Genomic DNA, 14,344 nt, shown 5'->3' with positions numbered 1-14,344 from the left:
GCGCGCAGCGCCTCCTAGCGGCCGGGCGGGGTGGGGCGGCTAAGTAGGGGCTGCGCGAGTCCCGCCGCCCCCGAGCTATTGTTTCCTGAAGCAGGTTCACGCGCGGGGGCCGAGGGCTTGCTTGTTTCCGGCTACTGCGCACTCTGGACGGAGGAAGAGCAAAGGGTCCCCTGCCCCAGCCCAGGTCAAGCAGGTAGAGCCCTCATCTTAGCGTCACCTCGCAGTCTGTGGACCCTTCCTCTGGGACTGCAGAGGACAGTGCAAGACAGCAGTGCAAGACAGCAGTCCCCTCCGCCCTCAACTCCGCCCCGCCTCTGGGGCAGGGGACCTGGAAAACAAAGAAAGCCTTGAGATTTTGGGTAGGTCTTTCTCAGGGGTGCCTCAGGCACTTCCAGTGACTTGGTTGTGAATTTTCTCCACGCTGTGTGAGTAAGATCTACGGAGTAAGGAATGAGGCAGTGTACAGGTTGTCCAAAGCTGGAGTAGAAGGTGTAGGTTTTTCCGACCTCCGGATGTTAGTTATTGATCTCCTTCCACGTCCCCTGTGTGGGGAGCGGTTAGTTATTTCTGGACCTAATCTCCTGGGGCCGAGGATCCGAGTCACAAGAACATGGTTTGAAATGTACTGAAGCAAAGGGTGCTAGAGGAGAGACGCGAGACGCCTGCGGGGTTTTGAAAAGCTTAGTGGCGAGGGTGCGTGCGTATGAGTGTGTGTTGGAAGAGAGCAAAGCAGCTTTTCCCCAGTTGCACAGGGGGACAGAGTTCCCAACCGAGTTAACAGAGAGAAGACCCCGATGTGGCGGACACAGCTGTTAAGGAAAAGAAAAAGGATCGAGGGAGAGATGGCAGGAGGGAAGGATTTGGGAAACTACTTGAAGAAAAACATCTCGGAGCCCACTGAAAGACCAGATTTTCTCATCTCTTTTCCATGAAAATCGGTTGTCAGAAGAATTCCTGGCAGATTGCTACGTCTGGATCATCTCCTAAATGTTTCGTCCTTTCCCAGATCAGGAGTTAAGAGTAGGTGGTGAAAGTCCATTTCTGTTGGACACAGAATGCTACTCTGGTCAAGTTTCTGTGTTAATCAAAAGTGATATTTCCCAAAGTAAAATTTTTCAATGAGGAATTCACATGTAGCATACATGCAGGAATGTTTAAAGCCGTTGTGGCCATTGAGGTCAAGGAATAACTTCAACTTGTTCCTTTCCTGACCCTAGCATGCTGAAATCTGTCACATTGCAGGCAAGCCTTAGGTCGATGTGTACGTCTAAGTGGTTAGAAAGTAATAGGGTGATCCTGCATTGCACCTGACTCATGTAACTGACTTTCTGGGCAGAACTGGCCACATTGTACACAAAGCTTTGATTCACACAGAGTAGCTCATACACAGAGCAACCCGTGTGTCTCCCACTTGCTTATATCCCTGCCATAGTCCTCATTTTTCTATTCTTTTGGTTGAAGACAAGTAGGTAAGGAAGAATTGAGTTATTGTCATATACACGGATGTAGTCTTGTTCTTTCACCTAAGACATAGTTGCTCTTGACTCTCGCAAACCTATCTTCTCAATACGATCACTTTCCACTTTGCAGACAAAAACCCAGATCAGGATTCAGGAGGGGCACATACTACGCATGTTCACAAAGCAAGTTAGGGGTGGAATTTGAACCAGCCAAAGCTGATTTTCCAAAGGGTTGGTTGCCAAAATTTTTAAGGCATAGACTTCACCTTTGTAGAGGCAGTGAGCTCTTTCAGGTTGACCCTGTGGGCATGTCTATGAGTGATGCTTGTGGGTTCGGTAACACAGCTGTGTGCTTTTAGAAAAAAAAAGCTTGGTGACACCGTTGTATTGAAAGGGTGGAGGGAAAGCAAACTAACTCAGAGCTCTTTGACCTTCCTGGGAGGCCAAACGCCTGGGAGAGCAGTAAATCTTTTAAGAAGCCAGCCAAAAGAAAGCCTTCCATAACTGCAGGGAAGGAATACATCTGAATAAGTGTGTTGGACGTTTCAGCATTCTGACACATGGGAACTGTGCCAATCAGCAAGATCTGGGGTGTTGTCAAAGACACACTCGGACAGTGACAGGTCTCACTCTGAATGAGAAGTTTGACATTTTAAAGATCTACAGGCACTGATTTATTTGTCAGAAAAGCAAGCCTGGGGATTGTTTATCGTGTATGAGAGCGCATGTGTACATTGAATAGTGAGAAAGGTATACATAGTTGTTTCCCTAAAAAGGAAAGAGCCCAAAGGTCAAAGATGGAACAGATTTGGCCCAAACATTCCAAAAATAAACAATTAAAGAGTACCAGAGGGAAAAAATGATCTTGGAGTTGTAGCCATGTACAAAGTGCTTAAAAATAGAGATGCTGTAGCATTTAACCAGTTAGTGGGTACTTCCTAACCAAAGACACTCATAACTGAATGACCAGCTATCACTTCTGATTATGTTTAAGCCTATTTCCTTATGTGATGAAATGTGATGCCTCGAAATCAGAAAGTCTGAGTTCTGACGTGATTATTTCATTAACACAACCACACTTTCAATATGTTGATGGCGCCATTTATGAAATAAGCCAATCTAAATGCAATGTGTGCTTGATTGGGTACAGACACCCCATTTCTTTATCCATTCATCTGTGGCTGTGCATTGAGGAAGGATAAATGAGTCATTTTAGGAAACCTGATGCACTAGTAGACACCTTATTGTTAAATGAAATAAATCAGACACACAAGCTTAAATATTGCATGGTTTCTCTTCTACGAGAAACTCAAAATATAAATAAAGCACAGAATAAAAGATAGATGACAGGAATTAAGGAGGGAGGTCTTTTTCAAATGGGAAGGGGGAAAGGGGGAAGAAGGGGATAAAAAAAGAATTGAGTGTTACCTATGTGTGCCAGCTCCCTGTAATGAACATAATCATTATAGACTGCCAACATGGACTCAAAAATAAAGAAAGATGCACCAGAAAAGGAAAGCAGGCTTCCAAACTCTTCTTGAAATTTGGTCAGTGGACTTCAGACTTTTCTTTTGTCCAACATTTCTCAGGTTTCTTGTGAGGTTAAAAGGAACTGATTAGCAGAAAATGGCTATTGAAACCCACGGAGGGGAAACCACTTTGAGACCGCCACATTCTCTGCTGACTTCCATGTATGATGTCTGCACATTTCCTATTCTGCTCTCCGGAGGGTGAGCTCCATCATAGTCAAATAATTTTTCTTCCTGTTTTGATGATTTTTGTGTTTGTCATTGTCTTTTATACTTTTCCTTCACGATTTTATTAGCCACTCTTAAGTTAAAAGTGCTTCATCGAGCAGTGTCACCCCTGTTGGCAGCAGTTCAAGCTCAGCCAGCGGAAGGAAAATTCCCACTGGTCGGAACCAGACTCTAACTTGATCTCTTTTTAGAACAAGCCTTTAAAAACAGCCTTGCTTCATACAAAAATAAAGACTTGTAAAACAATTCTTCCTCTAAAGGGAAGGTGACGGGGAAAACCATGTTCTCCCTGACCACTGATATTTGGGGAAAGATTTTTCAGGAGAAACCAAACCCTGGGAAGAGTTGAACCTATAGTCGGGACCCTGAATGATTTGCAGGCTTCAGTGAGGGTCATTTCATGCCAGAATTCTGCAACGCGGATGCAGGGATAGGATGGTGCAAGGGGCTCTTGAGTGAGTTCGATGCAAAAAGAGTCTTCAAGGAGCTTTTAAAAAAAAGTCTCTAATTCTCCTTAATGTATTAGTGTTGACAGCAGTGTCACTCCAGTGCCTGGAAACAAGGGGCCCTTAAGATGGGAAGCAAGGAATTCTCCCCACTGATGTAGACACCAGAGAGCAGAGGACTGTGTTTAGTCTGTAGAAAATACGGCAAGGATGTCTAGGACTGCCCTCTAGTGTCTGCGATCCTCTGCAAGGGATGGGTTTTTTCCATGAATAAGAAAAGTCTTCCTGGTGAATCATGATTCAGCCTCCCCAAAACACACATGACCCTCACAAATGGATTTTTAAAATATTATCCACTAAAATGTTTCCAACTATTGAGGTGATCTCCACATTTATTTGGATTTTTGTTTCCTTGTTATAGCTCTGCAAATCATCAAATAAAAAAGAAAAATGGAAGGAAGGAGAGAGGGGGAAAAAAGGAAGGAAGGATCAGAAGGGTGGGGGAGGATGTCGCCCATTAAAATGCTGCTTAATATTTTCCCATTTGATTACGAAATTTCAAATTAGATTTCCCTGCCATCTTTGCAAATCCTACTCAACCTCACTTGGCTTCCTGATTTTGTGGATTTATTCATTGTTTTTAATCCTTTCAGCAAGTCTGAGCACCAGTTGCTATTGGGGCACCGTGGCAGTCATGGGGGATAAGGTACCCACCCGGCCAGCCCTCCACAGCTAAATGTCACAGATGCAAAACTAGGGGAAAAATGACTCTGTACTACACATTTTCAGACTTTTCTCCCCCTTGTCATTATTGTTTCAACAATACAGTATAACAACTATTTGCAGAGCATTCACATTATATTACATATAAGTGATGTAGAGGATTTTAAATATTCAGGAGGATGTGCACTGGTTATATGGGAATAGCACACCATTTTATACAGACAACTTGAGCATCCCTGGACTTTGGTCCTCATGCAGGTCCTGGAATCAACCCCCTGCAGATACCGAAGAGTGACTATAATTCTTCCTTTTGTGGAACTAATGATTTAGTAAGAATACAAGCAGCATAAAAGCAAGCAAACTGATCAGAATATGATGAGTAAATGGCAGGAGCGAGACTGAAAGGCCGTGGTGTTAGAGAATGATGGGGATAGCGGTAAGGTAGCCAAGACTCTGAGACATTTTGTAACAGGGAAACATGGAAACCATGTGACAAGACAAAGAACGAAACAGACTGTGACATGACTTTTTGAAAGATATATGGTTAGAGTCCTCTTCATCTGCTTTGGCTTCTCCGGACTCACTGACTTCGAAAAGACTCTTAGCGGAATTCATCTGTGCACACCAGACCAAGCCAAGACATTTAGCATTCCTGAAAATCATACACCTCCTATAGAATCTGTGCACTTGAGCATCTGTGTAACTTACAGAAAAAGGCCTCCTGCTTTGCATCCAGTGGTTTTCCATGACAGTGTCTGCCTAAGTTATTTGTGAGGATGTCCTTGATCATTTTACTCTCCCCAAAGGGAATGCCTTAGCTAGTTTCAAGAGTGAGTAATCTTTGAAAGAATAACTTGAAGTTGGAAGTGAATTTCTGGTTTCCTACAGTACTTAGATTATCTAAAATATGACTAATTGTCTTTAATTTATCTTTCTGGCTTTTTGTGTTCTAATCTAATAAAAATTGCGTCCTTTTCCCAAAGGCCTCTGGGCACATGCACAAAATAGTAACATGACAAGCTAAATTAAAACCAGCAGATGAGCACTAAAACCCCCGATAAAGAAAAAAAAGAAAAACATCAGGTAGAATTACAGGAAGGAGAAAGAAATGAGTCAAATGGATTAAGCTTGGTCTATTTTTGCACTGATTCACAGAAAAACTTGTTCAAAGTAGGTGTTAGAATGAATTCCTGTAAAACTGTTTGTCATTATTTATGCTGCTATATCAAATCTGGGAAATGATGGTAATCCCAGGGAGAGAAGGAATCTAAATTGCAGTTCTTTCTATTGTTAGTTTTGCTGTTTATTATCCAGCACTTAGTAACCTTACACCTTCATGCATTCACATCTCATTCATGGGAAATGAGAAATGAACCCTAACCACGGTTAGCATTTCTCTTCAGCACTGAGTCTTGCTGTCAGTTTAGCCACAGGTGATTTTCTGTTTTGGAACCAGTGCTCTTCAGAGATAGAGAGGTGATGTAGGCAAAGTTAAAGAATGGATTTCTCAAGCCAGATCCTGGGTTCACAGCCCTGTTTTGCTTCAGACTATAGGGACCCTGAGCAAGTTACATACTGTTTCTCTAACTCGATTTCCCTATCTGTAAAATGCACATACTGGAAATATGTCTCATGGAATTATGAAGACTCACTGAGCAAAAACATATGAAAAGAAATATGTGTCAATAATCACTGCTATTTAGATTCCTAATTGACTATGGAATGCTTCTGAAATGATGCTGTCTTTTGCCTTCAATTTCCCACACATTGCTCCCCTTTCCCAAGGACTCACCATTTGCTAAAACTTAGCCTGCAAATTGTTGGACTTTTGAGCACAATGCTCAGCTCTCTTGGTCAAGCTAATACTGTTTTGGCAACAACAGGTTATAGGGAAGGTTCCAGATTATTTTAAGTTTTTTTTGAGAGATAAGTGATGATGTAGGGTTATTAATCTGACAGTTATATGAATGGAAAAAAATAGGAAATATGTCATGAGTATGCACATAAAGTCGTCCATATTGGAAAAAATATCAAGGTCAGAATGAGGATGGCATACCACGGTGAAGGTGGGCAGGTCTGATGAATGTGAAATGGTCACTCTGGCTGGGTGCAGGAAAGACTGGCAAGAGGAGACAGACATCAAGTGTTTGTTTTGTTTTGTTTTTAACTTTTTAAAGATTGGAAGGTTAACAAACACAAAAAGGGTGCCAATTATACATGCAATCCATAATGGATTATTATAGAGCTAAATACCCTGTGACTACCATGTCCAGAGGGAGAACACTACCAAGATCCCCAAATCTCCCTTTGTGCTTCTCCCAACTGCTGCCTGTGTGTTCTCCATGCTAACCACTGCCCTCACTAATAAAGCACAGCTTTGTCTGTTTTGAGCTTCACATACATGGAAGCACACAGTCTGCTTCTTTTGTTTGACGTATGTTTGAGGTTCAGCCAAGTTACTATTTTATCACTGGTGCATTATTTTGCATTGGTGAATAGTATTCTGTTGTATAAAACACATTATGCCGTATTTCTCCATTCTCCTATTGACAGTTATTTGGATTGTTCTTGTTTTTGTGTTTCTACAAATGAACAATACTGCTATGATCATCTGTGTGCATGTCTCTCGTGTACTCTTTTGCATGCAAATGCAACTGTTGAGCATATACCTAGGCCTGTGATTGCTATAGCATAGGATATTGTTGGTTGCTGCTGTTTATCTTCAGTCTTTTTAGTGTGGATTACACACAAATGGATTCTGTTGTTTTACTCAGACTGTTAGTCTTTGTCTTTTAACTGAAGCATTTGGTGAATTTACATTTAATGTAGTTATTCATAAATTTGGATTTAAATCTACTGACATCCTGCTTGCTTTCAATTTGTCCTAACCATGCCATATTCTTTTTTCACTCTTGTCTGCTTTAAACTGATGAAGTATTTTCATTGTCATTTTCCCTCTACTCTCTTTATAATTTCATACTTTTATTACACTTGTAAAAATGTGCATTTCTTTCATAGTTCTATTGTAAATTAACATTTTTACCTCTTTCCAGAAAATTTCAGACACTTTAGGAAGCTATAATGCCATTTATCCCCTTCTGACTTATATGCTATTGTTATCATATTTTCTAAAAAAATTTAATACCACAGATGACCATGATTTCCTTATAAAAATGATGTTTATTCATGTATTTCCACATATTTAACCCTTCTATTGCTCTTCACTCTTTCCTGAATTTCTGAGTATCATTTATGGTCAGTTACCCTCTGTCTGAAGAATAATCACTAGAGTATTTTAGTGAGGTTCATTAATGAAAAACTCTCATGGTTTTGGTTTGTCTGAAAATGGTTTTATTTCACTTTCATCCTTGGAGCATATTTTCAGTCTGTATAGAATGTGACAATTTATTTTTAAATTATTTGTTCATTTGTTTATTTCTGCCACTTTGAAGACATCATGCAGTGGCTTCTACTCTTAATTTTTGTCTGTTGAGAAATCAGCTATCCTCTGAATTGTTGCTTATTTAAAGGTAACGTGCCATTTTTTCAAAACTCTTCACTTTTAAAATTTCCCTTTGTCTTGGGCATATAATGGCTTTAATATGATGTGCATAGTTGTAATTTTCCTTTTACTTACACTCCTTGAGGTAAAGAGCTTCTTGAATCTATGTGTTAATTATCTTTCACAGTTTAGAAAAGATTTTATCAGACTATAGAGTTTCATATATTGCTTCTGTCATATATCTCTACCATCTTTTGAGACTCCAATTCATATCTCACTTCTCATAAAAAAACCTAGATTTTTATTTTATTTTTATACTTTTAATTCTGTGTGATTTATCTCAATATTTTCTTTGTATGTCTCCAAGTTCACCAGTTAATTCTGTAACTGTAACTAATCTGCTACCTTAAAGTGAAATATTTAAAGCAGAAATGAAAAATAGTGTTCAGTATTTGTTATATCTCACGTACAAGTTTTCTTTTATATTGTTTCTCTGATTACTCCAAAAAGAATATTTACTGTTTATCTTGGGAACTGTTTTTTGTCTTTGTTTTGCTTTTTGTGGGACTGAAGATTGAACCTAGGGTCTTCACACTGACCTACATCATTAGCCCTTTATTTATCTTTTATTTTGAGATGGGGTCTTGCTCAATTACTAAGTTGCCAAGGCTGGGCTTGAATTTATAACCCTCCTGCCTCAGCCTCCCAGATGGCTTGGAGTACAGGAGTGTACGACCATGTTCTCGAAGTGAACATTCTGCCTGTGTTCTCAGAAAGCCCAGGTATGAGGGAGTCTTGGGGAGGCATGCGTGTCTGGGCAGATAGGGGCACATCACAGTCCCATAGTTTGAAACTACAGATTTGCCGCTCTCCCCTTTAGTGATCTGTCTGTTCCTTTGTAGAGAATCTCTGAAGATCCCTGAAAACCCGTATTTGCCTTTACATGTTTTGGGTTCCATCCTCTATTGTCTTTGCCTTCTGAAACCTCTCCTTCTCTCTCTCTCCGGAGAAACTCCCAGATTTTTTTGTTTTAAGATGTTACCGAACCATAGGGTCCATCTCGGTCCTTGTCATCTCAGGCTCTAAAAACAAAACCCAAAAGCAAAAAGGCAAGTGCCCATGCCGTGGGACTCAGCAGATGCTCCTGCCTCTTCATTTCTAGATGCTGCCAGCTGCACTGCCCCAGCAGCGCTCAGCGGAGACTGACTATGCCAAACCCCCTTCCTCCGGCACTGTCCTGCTGGCTTTCCACCGACAACTCACTCCAGCTGTGCGGACCCTCCGCGTTCCTTAACTCTTTCCTCTTCTGTCCTTCCGTGTGAGAGTCAGAGACGGAGGAAAGGTGATCCATTCATTCATTCTTCCTGCAAGCGTTTACTGGCCAGCTCTTCTGTCCCCAGCACCGAGATGACCGCAGGAGGTGAGGCAGGTGACGGCCCTGGTCACATTCTGAGGGCTGGGGAGCAACCATCTACAGACTCTGTTGGTGTGAGAGATTTACCTCAGCCCACTGTTATCCTCACGGACAGACACAGAGACTGACAGTGGGTGCAGTGCGTCGAGACTAAGTGATTCTGGTAACTGTGTGAATCCCAGCCCTTGCATTCCATGACCCTCAGATTTCTAACTCCCATAACATTGATAAGGTTGCTCTTTGAGATAGAGAAATACCATTCTTCTATCTCTCTTTTCCCTTTAAAGAAAATCATATATTCTAGATAATAGTCCTTTGTCTGAGGAGCAGCTGGTATCTTTCCAAAAGAACTAAAAGAATCATATCACAGTGATATACTCACACCCATGTTTATAGCGGCACAGTTTGTAATAGCTAAAACTTGCAAACAGCCCATCTGCCCATCAGTTGGAAACTGGATAAAGAAGATGTGGTTTTTCTATAAAATGGAATATTACTTATCCATAAAGAACGAGAAATTAGATTCATTCATAGGGAAATGGATACATATTGAGGATATATACTCCTAAGTGAAATAAATAAGTCACACAAGTGTAAATACTGAATAATTTCTCTGGTGTGAATAAACTGTAATAGTACATAAGATCCTAATGAGATAACTGACATTGTGAAATGGGAAGAAAAGGTCTAAAGGTGTAGGGGAGGTGGGATGGGTAGGGGAAGGGTAATAAGGGAAAAGAAAAAAGGTGAGAAAATGAAAAGATGGAAATAAAGTGTTTGTAAATGGGGAGGGGAGGAGCGGTGAAGGGAGGGCAGGGAGAAGGGGAAAAAATGAGAACCAAGACCTGTCATGTAGAGGTACAAGATCCTAACAATGAATGTAACTGTACTGTATCCCTAAAATGTACCAATAAATTCAATTAAAAAGCAAAAAATCATATGCTGTAACGTCTCCTCATTAAAATTCTCCGCATCCGGAGAATGCTGTCAGGTGAGACACACTGGCTGTCAAGTCTGAGTAGGATTTGATTGGCAGACGTCAAACAACATGCGCCATACTTCTGCCCACTGTGATTGGTAGAGACAGGGTCAGTCCCCCCCGCAGGCATAAGCCAATCAGTGCCTGGTAGTCAAGTAGCCATAGTGACTGATTGAAGTTAAAAAAGCCACACAGCTGGGGACAGTGGGAGGCGAGGATCTCTCCTCCTGGCTGGGAAAGAGGAAATAGATGACCAAAATGCTGCCAACAGCTGTGAGAGAAGAGGGCAGGAGGGAAGCAAATGCAGATCAGTGGAGCGAGAACTCTAACCAAATGGTGCCTAACGGCTGCCTCGTTCACTTCTGGACATTTCTGTTATGTGACTCATACATGCTCTGTATTGTGTAAGTCACTTTGCGTTGGGATTTCTCTGACTTTCATCCCAAATCCTTCCATCTGATATGAATAATTTGCTATATTTTAGACATATAAACCTTAAATGTTTAAGTGGATTGTTTAAAAACAAATTTCATCGCAAAACTAAAACAACAACAACAACAACAAAAAATGTTAATTATCCAGAGGGCTTCAACTATCAGGAGAATATTTGCAAATAAATATGAAGCTCTACCTTATGAGGGAAGAAAAGGTAAAACATAACACACACACAACCTGGGTGATTGCTTTGCTTCCCATATGAAGACAATCAAGGTCGGGAGTGAGTAGCTGAGGCCAGATGTAACAGATGCTCACTTAATTGGCCCGCACCATGCTCGTTTCACATTGTAGCTTACCATTGTCTTGGATTTTGTTGCTAAAAACACTCCTGTTTTTGCCAAACAACCCCATTTTGGAGGCTTGCCGTCATAAACACAGAGAGCTCGCTGTGATGAAGATTTGTGGTTTTAGGGGGGCTTCTGGATGCCACTAGATTGTAGTAATGTGAGTGGTTCAACATTGGCCTGCATGTCCTCAGTTTACCACGCATTACTTGTGATATTTAAAAGCACAGCTTCCTGCAAGGAAACCAGCCCCTCAGAGGGAAGATGACAGTGAGGGAACCTGGGAAGTTGCATTCTAAGAGTCGTGCACATCCAAGGACATTCCTTCCATGTCCACGCTAATGTTCTGTGGATCCCACATCACGCAGGACATGAGGCCAGAGCTAATCAAGAGTCAGTCAGGATGGAGCACATTGAGGCTCGAGTTTTACCAAATTGGGAAGCCAGAGTCTGTAGAGGAACTCTTTTCCAAACTGAGATATCCCGTTATGCTTGCAGCTGCCCTGTTAACATTGTTGGCCCAAGATGGTTATGTAGAATAGCAAAAAGGGAAGCTTTCCACACTACTCTTAGAACAAAATATTAGGAAAATAGAAGTCTATCTGGAAGTGGTAAGAACATAGAAAATTTTACTTTCTATGTTTGTTTCTTTTAGCATGAACTACTGCATCTGACAGGGAAGACCTGGACAGACATAAGCTATGATTTCTCCCCTTAGGAATAAAATATGTCTGGATCTGTGATTCATTCCACTAAAGCGAATGAAGCGAAGGCTCGTGGATTGTAACATCACAGGAAGCAGAACTGAGCTCTGAACAGACTGGGCTCCAAAAGCCAGGTTTTATGGTTGATATGGACCCTGGAACACATTTTCCGAGAGGGGCACCTCTGATGGTCAGAAAAGCAGTCCCCTCCTCCTGGTTTGCTCAAAATGGAACGGCACAGCACAAGGCCCGACCCCGGGGCACACAGACGCCCTTGGTAAGAGTGATCAAACCCTGCCCACAGCTGCTGCCCTTCTCCCTGGCTGCAGTAGGACTGGGGTGCTGCTTGGCAGGTCATCAGGACAGTGTGGAAAATGCTGATGGTGGCTGCGGATGGACAACGACGGGGTATGGAACAGAATAGGAGTGAGGGGACGGAAGCACTAGCAAGTCCGGATAAGAAAGTCTCTGGCTCCTAACAGATGCCTGAAAGTCAGGATGACATTTTGTACTCATGACTTAGCTCTTTTTTAAGGAGAAATATAAATATATAAAATTTACATCGGAGATACTAAAGACATACGTAGACACGAATTACCTGAGCTGATAATCCTGATTTTTTTTTTTTTTTTTTTTTTTTTTTTTTTTTTTTTTTTTTTTTTTTTTTTTTTTTTTTTTTTTTTTTTTTTTTTTTGGTACTGGGGATTGAACTTGGGTCCTTGCGCTTGCGCTTGCAAGGCAGCCCACCGAACCGCTGAGCTAAATCCCCGGCCCTAATCCTGATTATTAAATTATTTCTTGCCATGATGCTTGGTCCAGGGTGTCAATAATGAAGCTAGTATGGGGTATGAAGACCTAATCTCTTGCTCTCCATCGTTCTATATTTGTATACCAAGATCTGTCACTCATCCAAGTAAGATCATCACTCATGGTTGTTGGTTCCCTTTCTAGCCCTTTGTCATCTCACCATCTCCACCTACTCGATGTCTCCTTACTCAGTATTCCCTGCTACTCCTATAACTCTACCCTGAACTCTCTGATCTCTAATTATATATAATCTGTACTCATTCTGCCAGCTTCCTGGCTACCAAAATCATCCTTAAACATTTCCCACTTTTCATTCCTTTCGCTTGGCAAGAAAGAATCAAGAGCATGGGCATTTGATGGTTATTTCCTGAGCACTCTCTGTTGATATCAGGCATTATGCTTGGTTCTGGGGGTAAAATATGGTCACTGTCCTCCAGGGTTAAAGTCTAAGCAGGTGAAATAGCCTGGCAAGATCGCCCAAGACCTTCTGTCACTCAGCAGAGAGGGAAAGGGATATTGTGAATGAATCCTTTAGCTGCTACCCATTCTTCCCTCTTGACCTGTCGTACAGTGATCCCGAGCACTGTCTGGGTGCTAAGGGAGCAGGCCATTCCCCAGTCCCATTTCACAGAAGGCCAAGCAGACATACAGAGATGGTGACCACCATTTTACAAAGATGTAAATTGTTTTATCTCTTTGAGAATGTTCCGATTTTTCTACCCCTCTCCTCCCAAAAGCCAGTCCCGTTTCATGGCAGACATGGTGAGCTGTCACTATGTGAGAAACATTGCTGGGGACTTCATTTATTCAGCTATTCTACTGAATGTTGATGGGATGTGGATTGTAAAGTGCTGGGGACTGGGGACCCAACAAAGAATAGGACCAAGACCTTGTGGTCAGGAATTTGCAGTCTACTGGAGAGAGAGCAGATGGAGGATCTATTATGTTATCCCTTGCCACATTCCTCTGAGGTCCAGTATAATATCCTTCCAGTCAGGCACATCCTGTAAATAGTGCACAGAGTGGAACTCCTCTCTTCCAATTCTCTGCAGCACCTTGGGTCCTTGGAAAAGCTTGCTTGGTAGCAGTAGCAATGACCTGTCGGGAAGTGAGCCTAGTTTTCACTGGTGTGGTGATGACTTTTCCATAGAGAGACAGCTGTAACTTTACCTGCCCTGAGTTGAGTCACAACAATATTCTACTGCCAAATTCTCCTACAAGATAGGCCATCTCCCATTTGTGTCTGCTCCTGTGAAACTCATAAAAGTGGATGTGATCCATGATATTACTAAGGGGTTTTCCAGAGAGATTTTATTTTGATTTCTGGAAGAGCCTATGACACAGCTTCAAAACCTTTCAAAGTAAATGTTCCATCAGGTGAGGTTTTAATTATATCACATTCCTCTCACCTTAATTCTGCCCAGTATACTTTGCTGCAGTGCCTAAAACATGACATGACACGGGTCCCTCAGTCCTTGTTCAGAACCCTAAACAAATACCCTGCAAGCAAAGACTTTCTGCCAATGCCACTCTTGGTCTTTTTAGTTCTTTCCAATGCTGTGGTTTTCACAATGAATGGATTCCACCCTGTACAGCTGGGTAAAACTGTCCTCGAGCATTTTGTCTTGATTTAACAGGATACTAGGGGCTGGGTAATTCATAAAGAAGAAAGATTTATTTTTCATGGTTCTGGAGTCCGGACTGTCCAGAGGCGAGGGTCCAGCATCTGCTGTATCATCCCATGCTGGCAATGGAAAAGCAAGAGAGCAC

General features: G+C 41.8%; 1 protein-coding gene across 1 annotated transcript in view; it reads right to left on the bottom strand.

Annotated features, from left to right (window-relative positions):
• The window catches only part of Itga8 (integrin subunit alpha 8), a 189,065-nt gene extending 180,118 nt beyond the window's left edge, over positions 1-8,947 (bottom strand). Inside the window, exon 1 of the mRNA XM_010617262.1 lies at positions 8,931-8,947. Coding sequence (XP_010615564.1) covers positions 8,931-8,947 — 17 coding nt within the window. The remainder of the gene's footprint in view (positions 1-8,930) is intronic.
• Between the last annotated feature and the right edge of the window lie 5,397 nt (positions 8,948-14,344).

This window comes from Fukomys damarensis, unplaced genomic scaffold (genome assembly GCF_012274545.1).
Source record: "Fukomys damarensis isolate Sample0158 unplaced genomic scaffold, DMR_v1.0_HiC HiC_scaffold_37, whole genome shotgun sequence".
In the NCBI taxonomy this organism is placed as follows: Eukaryota; Metazoa; Chordata; class Mammalia; order Rodentia; family Bathyergidae; genus Fukomys; species Fukomys damarensis.
This window is presented reverse-complemented; position numbering and strand designations above follow the sequence as displayed.